General features: G+C 46.6%; 1 protein-coding gene across 2 annotated transcripts in view; it reads right to left on the bottom strand.

Moving 5' to 3' along the window:
• Positions 1 to 186: 186 nt before the first annotated feature.
• Positions 187 to 21,488, bottom strand: part of brsk2a (BR serine/threonine kinase 2a) — a 169,786-nt gene continuing 148,484 nt past the window's right edge. The window contains exons 10-19 of one of the 2 annotated variants that reach the window (XM_030095534.1): positions 21,316 to 21,480; positions 19,273 to 19,370; positions 18,054 to 18,204; positions 12,809 to 12,869; positions 10,397 to 10,604; positions 10,249 to 10,297; positions 8,319 to 8,442; positions 6,966 to 7,146; positions 5,149 to 5,238; positions 187 to 237 (exon numbers count right to left, since the gene is read on the bottom strand). In XM_030095534.1, the coding sequence (XP_029951394.1) occupies positions 215 to 237; positions 5,149 to 5,238; positions 6,966 to 7,146; positions 8,319 to 8,442; positions 10,249 to 10,297; positions 10,397 to 10,604; positions 12,809 to 12,869; positions 18,054 to 18,204; positions 19,273 to 19,370; positions 21,316 to 21,480 (1,150 nt within the window). In that variant the 3' untranslated portion in view covers positions 187 to 214. Of the gene's footprint in view, positions 238 to 1,291; positions 1,510 to 5,148; positions 5,239 to 6,965; positions 7,147 to 8,318; positions 8,443 to 10,248; positions 10,298 to 10,396; positions 10,605 to 12,808; positions 12,870 to 18,053; positions 18,205 to 19,272; positions 19,371 to 21,315; positions 21,481 to 21,488 lie in introns of those variants that run through there. The other variant, XM_030095533.1, reaches the window with a different exon arrangement.

The raw sequence follows: 21,488 nt of genomic DNA, 5'->3' as shown, positions 1-21,488 counted from the left end.
GTGTGCGTGTGTGTGTGCTCTGAAGAGGCGGATGCTCGTCTACTTCTACTGGGGGGAGTCGGGACGCAGAGGAAGATGAAGCCGGCATGAAGGGTCTGTTTCCATGGTAACCCCTCTTTCCCCCCCAGCGCACCTCTAAAAGCAGTCCTCCGTCAACAAATGTCCATGGAGGGGTGGAGGGGCGGTGTGGAGGAGGGGGGCAGGAGGAAGGACTCTAATAGGTTTTCTGGATAATTCCTGGTGTCAGAAACAAGTCAGGTCATCAGAGTTAGCAGCAGCAGCAGCAGCAGTACGGGGGCAAGAAACATCAAGAGGCAATGAGAGGAGGGGGCGGGGTGGAGGCGGGGTGGAGGCGGGATGGGATGGAAGGGAGTGGAAACGTGAGTGAAGTGGTGCAGAGTGCCGTTTTGTAAAATATCACTTCGGGCCTGTTGACACGGCAACGGTTTCAAGTGAAAACGCAAAACTTTCATTGTGTGTTCGGGGTCCGTTTACACGACAACGGTGCTCAGAGAAACGACGTTTTGGAAACATCCTATCAGGTAGAACTGTTCAAAAATGTCCTTTTTAGCTAAGACGTCAATGGAGGAAAACAACTTTTTCCTTTTTGGAAAATGCTCCGACTGCGCATAAACAGAGGAAAACACAACTTTTAGAAAATACTTTGGCTTGGAATAAATGAAAGTAAATCAGTCAAAATGCAACTCTTCTGAAATGCTGATACTGTTTTTGGTGAAAAAGGGAAAACCTTTGTTGAGTTTTTGGGGATCCATTTGTGACACCGCTGCTCGGAGCCACTGAAAACTGCACTTCTTGAAAACGCTCCGACTCCGTCTCCATAGTAATAGAGCAAAATCCACGTTGGAAAATGCTTTAATTCCGCCTCTGTTGAAACAGGGGAAAATGCAACTTTTATGAAAGACTGCTGCTGTGCATGTGCACCACAGCCACAGTAAACGGTTGTTCTGCACATGCTCAGTAGACTGTTTTCCTCCAGTGTCGTGACTCTCAGTCCTGATTCTCCTGGACTCGGTAGTTTTAGTTGACAGTCGCTAATAGTTAATAAAAATCCAACTTGGTTGCATGTTGTATTTGTGGATATATTACAAAAACAAACAGCACCCACTAGTGGCCCAACATGAAAACTACATCATTTTCAGTGTTTCTGCCGTTGTCGTGTAAACGTGACACTAGAAACGATGTGTTTCCACCTGAACCGTTGCCGTGGACACGGGGCTTCAGATTTCTCTCTATATAAAGTCTTTTTATATAAAATATGTGATTCTTTATGTACATCTAGCTATGTACAGATAAAACACTTTCTTCCTCCGGAGGCCTAAGACTCCTCCGGCGTCCCCACGGGCGCCACCGCCAGCTTGGGGCGGTCTCGGCCTGCGGCGGGGAATCTGACGTCGTTACCGTCGAGCTCGTGCCTCCGGACGTGCACGGGCGAGGGGCAGTACTTGGAGGGCGTGCCACACGGGAACGCCACCTGTCCGTTCTTCTCGTCTGAAAAGAGCCGTGTGGTTAAAGAAGTTACTGAGGGAGCTGGCGAGGAGCACGGACGAGCGGGGGGGAGGAGTCAGGGGGAGAAAGAGAAGAAGCTAATGAGCGAAGGGGTTGGTTCACGGGAGACAGACGGCGAAGCGGAGGACCGAGAACAGCCAGAGTGTGCAGAGTGTGAGTCCACACAAGTCATGCGGAGGAAAGTCAAAGCGAAGCGTTCCAGTGGAAACCCGGGTCAATGCTGCGATGCTCCACACCGCGTGTCATCTGTGTGCCGAGCAGGTCCGGACAGCCAGACGATGAAAGGAGGGCGATGAAAAAAAGCTCCGAGCTTCAAGACAGAAGCTGCCCCTGAAGGATAAAAGAGGCTCGGCGTCTCCTCTCCCACCGCCAGAGCCTAATTGTTCACTGAGTTTATGGAGACATCATTACAGGGCTGAGGGGCGACTCCGGCCTCGCCGGGGCCTCGTCTGCCCGGCGGCCGCCGAATCACGTGCAAAGCAGCAACGTTTGGATTTAAACCTGCCCGGAGCGAAGGGAGGCTTTGATCAACTCACTCCAGTTCACACTTCCAGTTTATCCAAGAAAAGCTGAACAAACACATCAACATCCAACACACCGACGGGCTGCAGCTCAGTGGCAGCTCTTTGAAGAGAACGGAAAAAAAACAACAACAATGAAGTCAAAAATTGTGATGAGTTGCACTAAATGATGCATTAAAGTCACAAATGAAACGAGACAGTGATGCTTTGTGCTGAATAAAGGTCCTAAATAATGAAGAGGTTTCACCTCATGAGCACAGCGAGTCTGCGTGTGTGTGTGTGTGTGTGTGTGTGTGTGTGTGAGAATGGGCCTCCGTTGGTTTGAACTGCTCCATTATCCAGCTGGAAAATGGCTGCAGTTAACTTTCCCCTCATGCTTTCTTAAATGCAAACAAATGCTCGTTTAGCCACTTTACTACTGGGATCGACGCGTTTTTGCTAAATGATATTACCAATCTGATTAAAAAACAGCCTCCTCTCAATGGCTGCTTTTCCACCTCTCTGGTCCTCCACTCCGCTAGCGGAGATGAGAGAACCTCTCGTCTGACACACTGCTTTCACAGCCATTCCTTCCTTAATTACAACCGTTGAGTTTTATTGGTAAAAGAGTCTGTGGTCAGGGTGGAAACACTGGCTCAGAAGAAGAATGAGGAAATGCTTTTGATAGTTTCAAAGGCCACGTCTGTAAACTCAACATCAACTGGAATCATGACTTAAATTGTTGTTTTTTCCAAGTAAAATTTAAGTGAATGTGCTGCTATAGAAATGAAAGATAATTTAAACTGACTTTAATTTGCAGCTCTTCCGCGAGGTGTTAAATGATCAGTTCCAGTTCGGACCTCTGGTAGACATTGTGACATTTCTGTGGCTGGGATCAGAGTTCATGTCCCTGTTCTGACACGTGCTCACATTAAATGGATATTTCTATTTCCCCCTTTATGTTCTCGGAGCAGAAAACGTCAAACAAATCTCCTAAATGAGGCCGTGGAGAGAAAACATGTTGCTGCTGTATTGGTTCGATTTCCCTTCTCACGTCACACTCAGCTAACTTCCGTCTGAGTTTAGAGTTGGAGGACAGATGGAGAGGAGTTAAAGAAAGTGGACGGGTCATCCAGGAGAGAGGGCCGACGCCTCGGAGGAGCTGGGAGAACAAATCCAGCAGTCCGTGAAATTAGCAGAAGCAAACAAAATGAAGGAGGAGCAGTACGATCGTTTAGAGGAGGAAGACGTCACCAAAGTGGACAAACTGACCGACGATGCAGAGACGGTCCAGTCAAATGAAGCAGTCCTCTGCTGTTTAGTAACTGTTCCATCTAAAACATTGTTGCACTTGTGCTCTGAGTTGAGGCTACATCGAGGAAGCATCCAGGGAGCGTTCAGGTTCGATCTATGGCTGACGGCGGGTCCGGGCGGTGGCTTCCAGCGGCTGGTTCAGGGATTCAAACCTCAAGCTCAGCTCTGTTTACAGCTCCGGTCTTCTTATCAGTCGAAGAACTGAAACCAAGCAGAAATCCTCTGAAAGTCTCACTCTGAACCTCCTGAACTCCCACTGGAGAAAACAGAAGCCACTTCTGTGTGTCGGAGTGTTTCGTCCTCCAGCTCGGGACTCAGACTTTCTCTTCCTTTTCGTCCTGAACTCAGAATCATTCTACTCGGTGACTTCAACATGCACGTAGAGGCTCATAATTGGCTTTTGGCAGAAGGTGAATAAACCCACTCATGATTTCAATCACACACTTCATCTGGATCAATTAACTGTTTTTTTCTCCACAGCTCTCTGCTGTCAGATCACTTCCTGTTATCTGAATTTACATTAACAGAAAAAAACAATAAATGAGATGTCTGTGAGACAACGCTGTGACCCTCCTCCTCATAAAGGGACTGTTATCATCCATCTGTTCAATCTTTCCCAAAAATCTACTTGAATACACAAAATATATTAAAACTGAAACTAAACTCAATTAAGAGATCTGACAACCTCATCTCAGCTCTAGCAGTCGATAAAGACGATCCCGGACTCCACTGTTTATGTTTTATAGTATCCACTCCTGCTTTGAGTAGTCCTCATGCACACATACAGCTCTGCGAACTGCTCTTTTACAACGCCATCTCCGTTCTAAAGGCAGCCTGGTAGAGCCGTTAAAACCTAATCTGATGTAATTTATTATAATTCCAGCCTTCCCACACCTCAGCCTGGTAATGAGCTCCGCAATATAAAAGATCAGGAATAATTGGTAAACTTACTGAGGCAAAGCAGTGAAAACAGACTGTTGAATATGATAACAGCTGTCATGACGGCTGTTCAGATCAGAGAGCCAGCGCGAGGAGCGCCGCAGACGAGACGGAGCCGCGGCGCCGCGAGAGGACGGCCGAGCGGCGGACCTGTGATGGACGTCTGGCGGCGAGAAAGGAGCCGACCGGAGGAGGAGTCGAGAGGATGAGGCGAGATGAAGACGGAGCGCCTTCACCCGGCCTGATGACCTGACGCCGTCTGACCAGCAGATGGAGCTGTTACGAAGGGGATGGAGACCTCTCCTCTTTTTCTCTCCATCATCCACACTGTGAGACACGAACATCGCTGCAACTAATGAGAAACGCTTCTGACACCGCCGTCCGGTTCCCAGGCCAGAAAAACACCAGAGGATTTCCTGGATTTGTCTTTTTTGTTTTTTAAAGGAGAGCTGGACGAGGGAAGAATGGTTTTATCAGAGCGCACGAGGAGACTTATCAGGTGCGGCTTCGCTGTGAGGCGCAGTGCATTGTGGGAGTGCGTTGAGGTGCAGTGGTGGTGTTGCCATGGCGACAGTCTCCAGTGATCAGTCTTGGAAGTGGAAGTAACAGAATCAGCTCGCCCTGCCTGGACTCTAATCCCCAACAAGACAACATCTGACCTGCGGCCGGAGGCGGAGACTCGCTGGTGGCGGCGAGTGGCGAGCAGAGGAAGCAGAGAGCGGCTCGGGAGAGAGAGGGGCGGGACTTTCAGCTCAGAGAGAAATTCGTCAGGGAGGGGTGAGGTGGGATGGATGGATGGATGAAGCCGTACAGGGAAAGGTGAAGAGGTTTTGGAGGGGGTTTGGAGTTTTGTGATGTCTTCACTCACCAGAAAGCTGCTGGACTCCGGGCTGGTCGTGTGTGCTTAACAACTGGCTCTGAATCGTCTCCACTACTCGCTTGAAGCGCCGGCTGGGTCCTGAACACAGAAGCAGACTTTAAACATCACATCACTGTCCGTCTTTCACAGCGGTCCATCCATCAAAGACTGAGAGACAGTTAAACAGGCTCATCTGCAGGACATTTAAAGATATCAAATGAGCTCAAACTCCTGGTTTTGACTGATGCTGGTGTTGGCACCTCCTCTTAGCACATTGCAAAAAGTCAAAGCCTCCGTTTACAATATATACGGATATCTTCGGATGGGCAGGATGTCTGCAGCTGAGGAGATAAACGGAGGTCGGAGAGGAGCGCGAGCTCCTGATGTCCACCTGTTGTGTACAGTATACGGTCAGTGACATGAAGAAACAGCCTCTATTACACCACATGCAGATCAATTCTGCCTCCACTTGACTCTGTGTGAGAGAGAAACCGAGAGAGAGCGAGGAGAGCGAGAGAGCACCCGCGTGCCTCCGTAAAACTGAAGCAATTCACACATGATCGCTTTAGTGTGTAATCTTGCAAAGCCAGACCTCCTTTTGTTTGTGTTCGGGGAAAATTCTTATCAAGCATCCAGGGCTGCAGGAACTTCCCAACATCCTCCAGTCTGAAAACAGCCACCTCTCCAAACAGCACTTCAGGTTATTTGTTGTTGGATATAAACAAAGTTTAATTGTCTTAGTGTGAAGTGTGTCATTATTCCACTGGATGTGTGAAGTGCCTCCTTTCTACACTCCTCAGCCTGTATGGGAACTCGGATTTCCCAGAAGGCTTTGAGAAATGGAGAAGCAGCTGCTCAGACTCACATGATGCTGGATGTGAGTCTGTCCTCTGTGATGATCTGAGCTCTGTGGAGAATTTTACCACAAAAAAACCCCCAAAAACAAACGAAACAAAAAAAAAAAGGTGTATTTCTGTCTTGAACACTACAACCTTCATGTTTCCACATTCATTTATTGATTTCCTTTTCTCTTTGTGCACAGTTTATACAAGCAGAGGTCATCTACACTTCTGAAAGTGACAAAAAAAAAAAGATCCTGGATCAGGTCATTTCAAACCCCTTTTCAGACGTGTCCTATAAATGTATTTCGAACACATTTTAGTTGAGAGGTCATGTTCAGCCTACTTTTCTCTTGATTGGGCTGGAATGGCAACATAGTGCCAAAACAACCATCAATTTAAATTCTTTTAAGTCTTTCTTTGTTGTGGTGCAGAGTTTACGTGATTCACATTTCTATATTTAAGAGAAACCAATAGCAAAAACAATTGTTACTCTAAATGACTAAAAACTCAACATAAAGACAATTTTAATGATACAAAATATAGTGAAATGTCCAAAAATCCACTCCTATAGCTGTTGCATTATGGGTATTTTTCCAAGCTCGTGGCTTTTCAAACTAATGCTAGTTTGCTAGGTCCGATGGCAGCATCATGATATCTGAGCTCAGGTCGCAGTGTCTTGTCGTGTCCACTACTATGAAGAAATGTGTCAAAAATTACGAATGTTTTCTTAGAAACATAACATTTTCTTGGTGGATTGGCAGGTTGTATTGGAGCCTCTTTCGGTATGGTTTTTGCCCGGGGGCCTTATGTTTGATACCACGGGCATCAAGCTCAGGAACAGCCAATGTATTAATACATTTGCATATATTATGTGTATAAATACGTGTGTTCTTATACATTTAGATTACCCAGCAGGACGAGCGCATCCAGTGAATAATCCTCGACGTTTAAGATGTGAGTGAATAAATAATCTCTGGCTCTGACCTGAGAGCAGGGTGAAAGTGACGGAGTAGATGCCGTTCTCCTTGGTGGCGGCCGTGCTCTCCGTGTAGGTGATATCCACCTGAAACTTCACCGGCTTCTGGAAGACTGTGGGGCCGGCCGTGGACTTGTACTCCGCTCGGAAACTGGTCTGAGAGATCACGCTGTGGCTCAGGCTGGGAATCTGCACGGAGGAGGGGAAAGTCAGAAGGAATAATTAATAAAGAGGCAGAGATAGGAGTATAAATAGGGAGTACGTCGGCGCGCGTAATTGGATTATATATAGGAAGTAATGACGTTAAATGTTTCTCACACACCATGCAAATGACAAGGTGAATAAAGTCTCATTAAAATCCCCTCCACATACGATGAAACTCTAAGGAGATTAATGCCTCGGGGAGTAGCCATGCATGCCAGAGAGACTTAAGCTAATGTAATCTTGAGTCATCCAACAACACTGCACTCTCTCACCTGAAATGAGTTTCTATGCCCGATGAACAGGTGAGCTCTGAAATTGTCACGTTTTGCCATGGCGCTGGAGAGGGTTTGACATCCTATTAATGTGAGTATGCTGAGAGGTATAATTCCACTGATTCAGGTGCCAATCTCTTGTCTGGAATACCAGCTAGCATAACCTGGAGGGGAGAAAATAGCTACCTCCAGGGATGAGGAAACAGATTTGACATTGACCTGCACTGGCAGAGTTTGCATTTACTCAGACTTTGTTAAATCTAACCAGGGTGAGGGGAGGTGCTCTTCAATTATGTTCTCTGAATATCAACTAGCGCCGCTCAGTGTGTTTTGGGAGGGATTCTGCTCCGCTCGCTTTAAAGACCCGATACTTCATGCTTCTCTGCATGCGCTTGTAAATCGACACTATTAGAGAACACAACACACACATACCGATGCAATTTATACGAGTTCTCATCGTCTCACAGTGCATATCTTAACATACGACATACAAACACACACACCCACCAATGTGCGTGCACACACACACACACACGTGCGTGCGTGCAGAACACACAGTATAGAGGGCAAGGCATCTATATGCTAATGATCAATGCTCCTTGTAGATTTTCTTTTTGACCTCGAGTGGGTCGGCAGTCAAAGAGAAAATAGAAGCACTGAATACAAGCGCTTTACTGAATTGCTACATAAATCAGGAGCATGTTAGCAAATATTCAGAGAGGCTGGCTGGTAGAAAAGCCAACATCCTCTGTCAGACAGCAGGCACACACACACACACACACACACACATTCTCAAACAGTGTTCTTGTCGAGCAGACGGCAGAAGGGTCAACGGTTCAGGGGATGACGCGAGAAAGAGATGAATTATCGAAGATGTGAGCGTACCGAGAGAAAGGCCTGAACGATGTCTGCCTTGATGGAGCTGAGAGGCTTGTCTTTGATCACGATGAAGATCTGCTCCTCTTTTTCCAGGTTGATGAAATTACCAAACCAGGATTTTTTGGCAAGTCTGTGAGGAAAGACAAAAAAAAAGAAAGTCAGAACCTCATTTAGCCGTGTGATTTACACTTTTTACTTCATCATTTAAAACAGGGGTGTCAAACATAAAAGCGGACTGTGACAGGCTCCAATCCAGAATATCAAATCACCAAAAACAATTTCAAAGAAAACGTACATTTTGGGAGTTTCGATGTTTTTTTTTGGACAGGGATTCATAAAAGGGTGCTCATGAAATCAGTCTTTTTTTTTTGGGGGGGGGGGTGAAAATATAGACATTTTCGTCATGTAAACTTTGGGCAATGATGAAGAAACACTTTCAAGCTTAAACCTAAAGGCTGATATGGAAATATCTTACCTCTCTGGTCTACTCAAGGTGAAATAGGGCAGAACAAAAATATGACTGACAGCCCTGGTTTAAACTACTCATCCAGGAGAAAATCTCCCTTCTGGACCGAAAAGATGAAACGAACAATACACCGAGGTCAACGAAGTGATACTCTGCAGCGGAGGAATGTTTTGTGTGTGTTCTGCTATTTGGCATGTTTGAAATGAGTGAGAGCATCTGAGAGAGGAGAAAGAAGGGAAAGGAGAGGGAGATAATTAAGTCTCTCTGTGAACAGACCTGCAGGTCCAGAAGGGGAAAGAGTAGATGAATTCACCACTGGCCTCGGCCCAGTTGCATCCAACTCCAAGCACTAATAAGCCATATGGACTCCTGCTTTTACAGCACGTCACATTTATGAATATGGAATGTTTGATATTAGACTAAAACTGGAGGTGTGAGTTTGGATGCATTGTATTTTATAGTCCGCAGAGAGGTCACCAGATGTTTGGAGTGCGACTTGTCCGGGACGTGTTCCTGGCCGACACCCGAGCTTTTCCTCTTGTCACTACCAGCCAGGTGGTAACGACCAAGCCAGACAGCGGCCAGCCAGCCAGCCAAACAGGCATATCTAGGCCAGCCTTGACTTATCATGCCCATGAGGGCTCGGCACAGACTGCTTTCCCAGCCCTCCTAACCCACTCACTGCCCACCACCACTCTAACCCAGACTGGACCTGCGGTCATTACGGGGAGCTCAGCAGGCAAAAATAAAACATTCATGAATGCTACACTTTGGGAAACATCATGCGATCCAGAGCAGTACCATTTGAGTCAGTGACTCAGGGGCGGACAGCTTCTGCATAGTGATGATACACTATATTGCTAAAAGTATTTGCTCGCCTGCCTTCACATGCATATGGCCTTGAGTGGTATCCATTCTAAAACCAGGGGACTCGATATGATGTCGGTCCACTTTGTACAGCTATAACAGCTTCAACTCTTCTAGGAAGGCTTTCCCCAAGGTTTAGAAGCGTGTTTATGGGCGTTTTTGGCCATTTTTGGGATCAGACACTGAAGTAGAAGGCGTGGCTCGCGGTCTCCGTTCTGTTCAGTCGGGTTGAGGTCAGGACTCTGTGCAGGCCAGTCAAACTGGATCATTCAGGTCTTTATGGTTCTTGTTTGGTCCAGTCATTTTGGAACAGGGGGTGTCTCAAAACTGTTTAAACAAAGAAACTTTTTGGGGGGATAGCTTTGAAATAGTCCTCACTGTCTTGCCATGCTGAAGCTTTCAGAGTTCCTTTCACTGAAACTGAGAGGTCGAGCCCAGCTGCTCAAAAACAAGCCCACACCTTAATCCTCATGCCAAGGTGCTTGATTTGAAACACCTGCAGCCATACAGGTGATTGGAACATGTGAATTTTAATGATTTGGATAGCTGAGCGAATACTTTTGGCAATATAGTGTAGTTGTGGTGCCATCAAAGGAAACTCACTCTGGGGAAGACTCTGGCGTGAGGCTGGACATCTCTTCTTGCGTTGGAACTGCAGAAGTAATAAAAACAGTTTGGTAGAAGTGAACAAGTTCAGAAAAAAAACCTGCAGCAGGTTCACAAAGCAAAAACCCAGTGTCTGCTTGAATACCTTGCAGTTTCCTGCGGTGGAAGCGTGGCGAGCCCAGGAAGCTGTTCTTGATGGAGTTGAGGCGCGTCCTCCACGGCATGCCTCCGATGGACGGGCTCGGCGGCGGCGTCGGGGTGGGAGTGCCGGACGGGCTGTCCTTGGGAGTGTGCACTGGGGTTCCCTTTGGGGTGGGGAGGGGACTACCTCGAGGGGAGGGATGAGGGGTGACCTGTATGAGGGGGATAGATTTGGGTGGGTAGTCATTAAACGGCGAAGGGACGGGCGAGACGGGGTGGAAGTGGTGCAGGCGGATGGGCGACAGCGGCACCACGGGGCTGAAGGGTACCGACAGCTGAGGGTGGGCGGCGTAGTGCGACCGTCGCACTTGGGGACTGTTCGGGATGGGCGTGCTGGCGATAGGCGACGAAAAGGGCGAACAAGGGGACGATGGGGACGTCGGGGTCGGAGGCACCGAGGCGGAGGGCGGCTGCGATGAAAGCTGGCAGGGAGTGGACGGCTCCGATTTGACCGCGGGCGGCTCGGAGCTTTCGGGAAGCGGGTTTGATCGTGTGGCTTGAAGAGGCTTCGGAACGACTTTGGGCTTGGCGGGGAGCGTCTGCGTCTTGTTAAGTGCTTCTGGCATGGGCTCGCTGCTCGGAGCGAGGGAGTTCGGGGTGGTGGTTCGAGCGCCGGAGCGATTTGGAACCAGCTCTGGGGACGGACAGGGGCTGGTGTTGGGGGACTGGGGCAAGTCTGGGGACTGAGGCGGGACACCAAACTTTCTGACAGGCTGGGTTGCATCAAAAATACGATTCGAGGTGCGGCACAACACAGGCATCAAAAGAAACCAGAAAAACAAATTAAAAAAAAAAAAAAAGAAGGAAAGAAACACGTGATGCGAATTTAGATGGTGCAGGTGGGAAGTGTGCAAACACAGACGGGATGGAGGGAAGACAGAAACAGAAAGACAAATGACAGAGCATTCAGTAAGTCATGCAAAATAAAAACAAAACCACAAGCAATGAATACAACTCCAAGCAGAAAATGATGGACTTTACTTGCAGAAAACGTACAGAGCTGCGAGCAGAGAACAGCAAGCAAACAGGCAGATGTGAGAGACATAAGGCCGGCTTCGAAGACAGTGTGGGCCGCTCCGATAACAGAAGGAAGGTGGCATCTCTGCTGTGAAATTTCTGCTTTACTGATCTGTTTGATTTGTAATTGTGAAATTGCTGTCACGTCGGTTCACAATTTCCTTCGGACACTTCCCCTCTCACCCAGAAACTAAGGCTGAGAAAATAACCCCACACAGAGCCTCTTGCTGAGAGCAGAATCCAGGCTTTGGGTCGGTCTGAGAAATCAATTTCCCTTTCAGATCAGCCTGAAAGAACCTGTGTGGTGAGGAGCTCGTCTTAGGATCCCCGGCTAATCTCCAGCCTTCTCAGGTTAGTCAGCTGGAAAAGTTTACCAAGAGCTTCCCCAGCTCCGCACAAGGGAAGTGGGATTTTCTGAAGCATTCCCTGAGCTGGATTTGCACAGAGCTCAGGCCACAGAAAACAGAGCGAGGGATAATAAGTGGAGAAGACGGAGTGAGAGAGAGAGAGAGAGAGATTGAGATTTTGGGGGAAGGGTGGAGAAAGTTTTCTTTATTTGCACATCCTTTGTGTGTGTGTGTTAAATAAAAACACATCGACAAATGCAAAGTCTGATCTAAGACAGGAAATGAGCTGATCGCAGTGGATTGTGTCTCACTCAAGACACGAGGGGAGATAAGAGCAGGTAAATATACTGTTTATATTGCACTGTAGTGGAAGGGGAGAACAATATTGCTTTGACAGAGAGACACTGTTTTTTTGTCCACTGCACATGTACTGAGCTCTGTTGAAGTCAGAAATCCCAATGAGAAAGCCTCAGGCCCTGTTTTCACATTTCAAATAAAAATGCAAAACTTTCATTGATTCTTGGGTGTGCATTCACATGACAATAGTCTGAAAACGCTCCGTCTCTGTGGAAATGAAGGAAAATACTGACTGTTTCTCCGTGTAGACGGGGAAATGTTGCCACTGCACACCACAGTCAGAGCAAATAATTCTCCTGCACGTGCGATAACAATGTTTTATCCTGGGACTTGGTCGTTTTTCGAGCCGACAGTCATCATAATAACAATCGAACTTGTTGATCTGTTCATAAGAATGTCCGTGTTCTCCCATTGTTAATGTTTACTTTTTACGATGTGTGTTTTACTGTTCACTGCACGTGTGTGTGTATGGTTTCATTATGAAAGCAATCAGCACCCAGAGCCTTTTTTTTTGTTTACTCTGCTCACATACTGAGCAATATGATGGGATCTGCGAGAGATGGTCATGAGCAATTAAATACCACACACCAGGGTCAACAGGTCGGTGTGTGTGTGTGTGTGTGGTTGTGACTTACCCGGGGGCTGCTGAGGGGGCTGGTGGAAAGGCCGGAGGAGGCTCCACTAATAGACCGCGACCTGTGGCAGGAACACCAAAACACACACAGTGCTGGATGTTAATGCTGGAATCAACACGAATCTGCAACAAACGACTTTGGCTGCATGTTGAACATCATCTAGGAAGCAGCACAGCACGTGGAATCTGCATCTACCATCACAACAGGCAACTAAAAACACTACAACAGCACTGTGTTGACCATACACACTTTGAGCTCCGGCTCTATTTACAGTGGCTCTGAGAGACTTTCTTTAAACTGTGAAACTATTAAGTTTCTGGAGGAGAGAAGAAGAATGAAGAAGGTCTTTTGGTTGAGTGCCATATGTCACGTTTGTCTTTTCTGTCACGGACGCCGTCAATAACCCCTGTGAGCCGAGTCCTGCTCAGAAATGAACAATCACAGCACAATCTGTCTCCATCAAGCGCGCACGCACGTACGCACACGCACACACACAAAACGCCTGTCAACACTCGGAAACACCAGCTGCTCACTGTCACAACACTGTTCCCTTTTGTCATTCAATCTAATAATATCCATCTTCCTCTCCTTCTCTTTCTCCCTCCACATCAGTACCGGCGCCTCTCTGAACATGTGGCTGCGGATCTTTCGTCTTTCTTTGAAAGATGAAGGAAGGAAAACCTGGAGAGTGGGGGAGGGGGGGTTTGGAGTGACATTGAGACGAGTGAAGGAGACATGGGAGGGTGGGCTGCAGGAACAGGGACTTCTGCTCATCCCTGATGTTGTCGCACTCCCCGAGGAGCAGGGCAGTCACGCGAGGAGGAGGAGCGAAAAAAACAAAACAACTCAACACGGCTGTTACAAGTGGCCTTAAAGCAGAGCGTAGATGCATAGATGGAGACAAAAAGAACAGAAAACACCCACTACCGAGTTATTTTTGTTCATTTCCCATTTCTCTGAGTGTATTTATTACACACTTTCAATCACACATGAGTAGGCGATGCTGTGATCATGTTGGCCAGGATTTATCCTCTCAGCTGACCAGACAGTTGCCATCATTTACATGTAAATCCTGCGGCCCGCCGAGACGTGACGCTGGTAGCGCGCCGCAGCCAAAGTGAACTTCATCTGAACGCGGCCAAAACGCGGCGTCCTCCGGCTACGGCGAGCATATTGTCGGGGACGCTCTGCATCTGTTGGTGTTGGACCAGCAGGTCTATAAAGCTCAGGCTGCAGATGGTTCTGCTGTACAGTAATGGGCTGTCAGAGGCTCGCCCCCGTTTGACAGAAACAATGAATTATTGCTGAGTACTTTATTTAAAGGGAGACACAACAAACGGCTCGCTGTAAAATGAAGAAGCCAAGTTACTGAATCAGTACGAGAGTGTGCATGACGACTTGAAAATGCCTGATGGCTCGATGAAAAACCCAAACCAAACCATGTCGAGTAGACAGATTTGAGGCAGAGGTTAAAAGAAATGGAAAAAAAGCTCCTCCATACTGACTTTCAAGTCTATTAAAAGATTTCCGTAACATCAAGCAGATCCTCATATAAATCAACACACTCTTTAAATGAATTTCCCCTCCTTGAGCCTTGACGACTCCCCGAGGCCTCGGCACACTCAAAGCTCAGATCCTCCAAAAAGTGAAAATGTGGGAAGACCCCTGCAGTTTCTCCTGGAGAGATCGGCTTTAAAGGTGCTTTATTTGTGCCTCCTCATTTTTTTTTAGCCTCTTAAATGAATGTATGTCAACAATTAGCAGGAGAGCTCGAGTTATTAACACCCCTCTACACATTACCACATTCAAACGGCACAGAGCAACCAGAGCAAAAAAGAAACCCAGGAAGAAAAAAAACTCAATTGATATTCTCTTCTTCACACTGCAGCACTTTTCCATATTTCATTTACATATCATTAACCTCCCTTCATTTCTCCTGGCATGTTGTTAAGATTTAAAATTAAATCAGTCGGATTTCTTGTGCTTTGAGTTTGGTAATAAATGTCTTTTGTGCGAAGCGTTTGGTTCTATAAAGAACGAAGCGGGCATTCACATGTCTCCGTGTGTGTTACCGCGCAACATGGCCGCCGCAGCATTTATCCCAAATCTATTCAATTATACTTCACAGGAGCAGTCAAATCACCAATCATTTGTATGTAAATGAAGCCGGCGCCGAGGCTGGAGCTGCCTCCACCAGATACGTCGGTGGAGGATGGAGCTTCAGACGCTTCCCGTTATGTAATTTCCAGATAGAAGTGTTTCCTCTCACTTTCACCAATTCACGCTGGCGGAAGTGTTTCCTGTCAAAACACATGTTTCAAAGTCAGACGCCGTCTGATCTGAAGTTCTCCGAATCTTCTGTGCTGTCGACAAAAGTTTTGCTGTCGGGGAGAGATAAGGTTACGTTCAGAGAGAGTCGCCGAGGCGTCCGGGCGTCGCCGCGCGCCTCGTTCTCTACACCCTCGTCGACACGCACGTGATCAAACGGGGACGCGATAAAAGTTTGACTTTGTTACCGGCGTCGTTTTCCGGTGGAGACTGATGAACTGCAGTGGGGGGGACGAGACATATCGCAGGAGAGATGTGCGATTTGATTTGGCGGCGGTGGAGAACCATCCGCCGCCGGTCCGCCGCGGCTCAGAGAAAAACTAGCAGCGTTTCCACATTAGCATAGCAATTCCATATTAACAGAGGGGGGCGTCTGGGATTGAAGGTCAGCGGCGTATGAGGGACGACAGGGGACGGAGAGACAGAGAGGTGATGAGGAATGATAGGGAGCAAAACAAACCGAAGGAAGATGCAGGGGAGCTTTAATGGAAACAGTAGAGAGATTTTACATGATATGAGGAAGATTCGTCTTCTTCACATTTAACTGGACAAAATCGTTAAAAAACAAACTATTGAATATTAGAGAAGGTTTGAAAAGCTTGACTTCTTCCTGAATGAGATGTGTGTATGTATATAAGCGTGTGTGTGTATACTTGGATACAGATTATTTTGTGTCAATGTGTTTTCAGAAAATATAGATTTACTTATCTGAGCTTTTTTAATAAACTACTTCATGCATTTGTGTATATAAGTAAATACATGTATGAATGCATGTGTAAAATGGTGTAGATATACTTAAATTCATACAAATGCTTTCTTTTTCTTTTTGTTTACATCCGTGCTTTGTATGTTTTTCGTCTGGAATGAATTAATAATGATACCGTGAAGCGGGTTATCACTAATGTTTAATAAAGCCGCAGCTTCTCCGCCTCTTTCAGGATTCCAGTCATGACTGAAACAGATGAATCAGAGTGAAGGGCAGAAGGAGGCAGCTTCTAAACTAACGCAACCTTTAAATAAAGAAGAGATAAGGCTGGGATCGCCTGGAGGGATGGAGGAGCCGAGCGGAGGCAGCCAAACACTGGAAGATGAATGTGAATTCAGAGGACGGGAGGAATTAGGCGGCAAGTGTTTCTCCAAATGGATTTCAAACTTCTGGAGTGTCCTCACTCAGCCCAACCAACTGTAAGACGTTATTAATGCCTCTGACATTCAGAGGGATATTCAATTTGATGACTATACATACATTTCTTCTATCCATTACGTGCACTCTCTGAGTTTTTTCTTCCCCTTGCACTCTGCCAATCTGCCCACCATTAGGCAGATCGGGTTATCAGCCCCTCAGATTCAATCTCCCCCGCTGTCACAAACGTCACCGCCTCTGAGCAGGAGCGTGTGGCCTGATGATGATGATGATGATGATGTACTGCTTGCTGGAGAAAGAGGTTTTGAATGTGCCCTGTGGGGGTGTGGCTCTGGCTCCACTCCAGCGTTGCTGAAAGTGGGGAAGTGTTGGGAAAAGTGGGACACAGTATGGAGGAAGTGATTATCAACGCACTGGCATTGTGAGGAGGGGAGATAATTGAGCTAACGCCGGAAAAGTGGGTGCAGGCGCGACGCCTCGGGATCACTGGTGCAGTTTCTTTCAGTCAAACGTTAAAAGCTCATCCTGTTGGTCCGACCGAAATAGAACTGTAAAGAAACCTGAAGGTACACGTTTCAGAAAGCAGCGCTGCATCTTGAACGTCGCCACAGGAGGGGGAGACACAGGGGGGTATGGGGGGCAACGTGAGGGGGGCGGGGGGGAAGAGGTACCTTTCTTCTTTGCTGCATTTTGTACTGGCGTCAGGAATATCCAAGCTTTTACTGTAAACTGATTTACTACAGACAGGAAACAAAGTGAGCAGAGTCAGTCTCGGTCCTGGACCACCGCTGGACCCCGAGACCCTCCAGCAGACACAGAGCAATTACCCCGACCCCCCCACCCCCACCCCCCCACCACCCCGGACTCCAGGGGTGACAAACACTTTTTAGGCTCTATTTTTGCAATTTTGGATTTGGAGAAGTTTGCAGTTTACACAACAATGTATTGAAAACGATGTCCAATTCCACGAGAACGGTGGGAACACCTGTAGCTTTCATGTTGGGACACGAGCCAGTGTTGCTGGTTTTTGTAAAAAAACCACACATGAAGAGTAAAATACTCTGGAGACATTAAAAACCGGAGTACATGGACAATCGTATGAGTCCATCTAATGAACATGTACAGGAGAATTACTTGTGACGGCAGAGGTGCACATGAAGGTAGCAGTGTTTCTGTCATTTGCAGGAGTTATTTTTAAAAAGCTGCATTTCAGTGCCTCTGACCTCCACTGTCATCTAAACTCCAAAATCCAATCAACATTTTGCCTCTTTAACAACATGTAACTCCTTAGTTCAGAAGCTATATATATACACAGTCCAATTTTAACCTTTAAATCTAGTTTTTTGTTGATGTAACACAGAGTGTACTTGGCAAAAATGTAATTTTTGCTAACAATGACTGACCATGACTACGACGTCAACATTTAAATTAAATTTTATTGAACCCTTCTGGAGGAAAATACAGTGAATTATCCAAAAACGCTGTCGGATTATGAATGTTTTTACAAACTCACCCTGACAGCACGACTTTGAGGCTGGCCTGATGGCATTGAGCCAGCGTGCTTTCATGCCGATATCTCGGCTCAGGTCTCACAGTTGTGTTGTGTCCACTACTCTTGAGAAATTTGTTTGAAAATCAATGTTTCCTTTGAAATTTCTACAATTTGCCTGTTGGTCTGTCGGCTTATACTGGAACCTGTTTTGGCCCACGGGCCTCGTGTTTGACCCCCCTGGACGGTATTGATTTCGCGGAGCGTTTCGGCCCGGCGCGTACCTCTGTCCGTGCTGCGTCATGTCGATGGCTCTCCGGGCCGGCACAGGCGAGCCGCCGTCCGTGACGCTCAGCACCTCCATGGACTTCCTCTCGGGTCTCCTCTTGCCGTGACGGTTCAACATGGGGGAGTCCACACGCTTCCTGGGCGGATCTGAACGACACACCGACACCGTATTGACTTCTGAGCTGGTGAGACGCTTTGTGCATCACGTGCACAAGACTCTTTGAGCAAAGCACCAGTCACACTGACAATTTAACTAAGAGTGAATAAGTAATGGTTTCCTCCCAGACCTTCAACTAATGGTCACTGTATTGACTGTATCACATTCACTGAAGAGGGAGTCTATTCATCAAAATGTCAGTATCTCTCTTTCACACACACCCGCATGCACACACACTCCTCCTCTTGTCAGAAAATAACCCTGGCACAAGTTTAAGTACAGCTTCTCTGTCTCTGCTGAGATTTCTGTGGGTGGAAATCTGCGCTTCGCTTTGGCTTGTGCTGCTGTTAAAATGGTCGAATATCAGTTAATTTCTGAACCGAAGCAGCTGGAAGTGACAGTTTTTTTTCCAAAAGGGGAAAAAATATCTCTGGCCTGTTGACATCTTCTATTTCTGCTACTACATTTCATTCAGAAACAGAATAAACAGAAAGCTTTTCCTGCTGCAGCTGATCCACTTTCCTCCAGAGGGAGAATGAGAGTGGGCCGGACACTGAGGGAACTCTGGAAATGCCGTGTTGTCGCACCGACTGCTGTTTTGCTGTTTAGCAGATGAATTGAACAATGCATTCAATCTGAGATGTTTTTCTAAACATGCTGCATACCAAAAGACTGCCAGCAGACCTGGTGCTTTGATTCTTGCATGTTCTCGTGCATTGTTATCGCCCCACAACACCGAAGATGGATAGACCTGCTCACAAAGGTCAAATCCCACTTTGCTCTTCTTTAACAAATCAAATCCTCCTTTACACGTTATTCAAACTGCTTCTGGTTAAAACGACAGCTCTCTCAATCTTAGATTATGGAAACAATCTACAGACCAGCCTCATATAAGGCACTATTCACCCTGCTGCTATCGGCTTGGAAAACTCTTCACTCTTTCACAACTCGCTTCACAAACTCTTGTTGGGAAAACGGTCCTTTCTCAATAATCACAGCACATACCGCAGTCTGTGTTCTAGTAGATTCATCCCTAAATATCAGCTAATTTGACTCACCGATCTCGTTGCGAGGGGGGAGGTTCTGGTCCTCCTGACTGGGGTACCGCTCCTTACGGTCCAGTAAGAGGAAGTAGATCATCTTCTCCTGGTTGTCACTGGAAGACAAGGCAGGTTCATAGTACCTGAGGCTAATCCAAGGTGCTTCACAAAGAAATACTTAAAAATACATTACAACCAGAGAAATAAACCAAGACACAGAGAATAAAAGCACATTCAAAAGACAAAAGGGAATTAACAGGAAAAAAACTAGTTCTGAATTTAAATTGAAGCTAATAAAAATGCATTTAGAATAGTGAAAAATCTGAATGATTATTAATGTTATTAATGTATTAAAATCATAAGAAAGCGGCAGTGAAAGATGACGTTTTCAGCCCAGTTTGAGTTTAAGAGGTCGAGAAGTTTGTTCCACTCATGAGGAGGAAGTGAACTTAAAGCTGCTTCTGTTTGTTTGGTTCTGGTTCTGAAAGCACACAGTAAGACCTGTCCCAGACCACTGAGGGGTCCGGATGCTTCATGGGGAACTGAGATGTATATATTCTGTTCCAAGAGCGCTCAGCGTTGTGGAAACCAGCGGTAGGATTTTAAAAGAGTTGACAGAATGACTGTGAAGGAAGGAAATGATTCACACTCTCACTATGATTGATGTCCTTTAATAAATAGCTTCCATCAGTAAAACCACTCTTTACTTTCACAGATCATTAAGCCAAAGTAAAACATTATGAATATATATAGATTTTAAGATAGCCGCAGACTGCACCAAAACGTTCCGAGTCGAACCTTTTCCTTCTGCGTGAATCAGAAAATCTAATATCTTTAGCCTCTAGGCCTGCGCTCTCCATGCAGAACGCCCGGGGATCAGCCCTCCGTAATAAAGACAGATTGGAAAGCAGTAGGAGGCAAAGAGACAAGGACCTGCAACTTCAGCGAAAATGAACCAGGCGAAGGGAGATAGAGACGGCACGTTTCCCTCCAGTCCAGCGCTATTACAAAACTCTCCCAGGAGAAGGCCGGCGAGGGGGAGCCATGGGGAGAGGGCACGGCGATGGAGCAATGCTCGCTTAATATGAAACGGGGAAGGCAGTTTAAATGTAAAATAGAAGGGAAATTTGATTAAAAACTGCATCTGTATGCTCATATTATTAAAAACCATGTCGGACTGCAGGGCATCGCCACGTAAACACGATGCTCAAATACTAGCTGCAGAACCCGAGCGGGAGCACGTTCGTCGGCGGTGGAGAGCGAGACGGGTTGGAGGGGTGTGTGTCCAGTGGCGAGGCGTGTAAGCGCAGTGTGATAACAGTTAAGTGATCTATAGCTTCTGACACGTGAAGTGACAGCTTCACAGGGCTTCATAAGAGCTGGGGCGAGTGTACAGACTGACACAACACAATTATCTCCTCACTGCTCCTCTTCCTCAACGGCCTGCGAGGTTCAGTGAAAAATTAGGCTCGAGTAAGACGAGGACACGAATATAAAAGCTTTACATTCCAGTGAACATATTATTATTACTATATGAATATTGAATATTGAATCATTATCAGACAAACTGATTGAGAAACGGAAAAGCTGCTCATCACGAAAAACACCCTGCTTCATGTCACACTATTATACTAATCGTGAGCAATATTCAGTAAGAATTAAAAGAGCAGGGGTGTCAAACATAAGGAACGTGGGCTAAAACCGGCCCACGTGAGGCTCCAATTTGGTCCAACAACCCGCTAAGCAAATTATAAACATTTCACGGAAAATACAGATTTTCTGAGTTTTTTTTTTTTAAATGCAAGTATTTTGCACCAGAAAGTTTCATTAAAATTGGCTTTTTGCTGAGACTGTAGTAATTTCCGTACATAAATGTTAGGTTTTAGCAGATATATAGACAGTTTCATAATGTATACTCTGCAAAATGACAAAGAAAAAGTTTAAACTTAAAGGATATCGCGGTATCGTGGCAATCAGGCTGAAATAAATGTTTTGCATTTTTGCAGCTTTTCCCTTTGTCTTTTATCCATTTTCTCTGCCTTTTCTTCCAGTTTGACTCACTCGTCTGACAGCAGGTCTTTCAGCAGCTTGTTCTTGTCTCGGAAGCAGCCCAGGGAGTGCATGCTGTCCAGGACGTCCGGGTCGATGTCGTCGGCGGACGGCAGGCTGCGGATGGTCACCTTCCTGGGGACGGGCTGCTCCGGCTCGGGCTCGTTTTTCCCCCCTCTGAATGC

The sequence above is a fragment of the Salarias fasciatus genome, chromosome 7, assembly GCF_902148845.1.
Source record: "Salarias fasciatus chromosome 7, fSalaFa1.1, whole genome shotgun sequence".
Taxonomy (NCBI): domain Eukaryota; kingdom Metazoa; phylum Chordata; class Actinopteri; order Blenniiformes; family Blenniidae; genus Salarias; species Salarias fasciatus.
The sequence above is the reverse complement of the archived record's forward strand: the minus strand, read 5'-3'. Positions and strand labels throughout refer to the sequence as shown.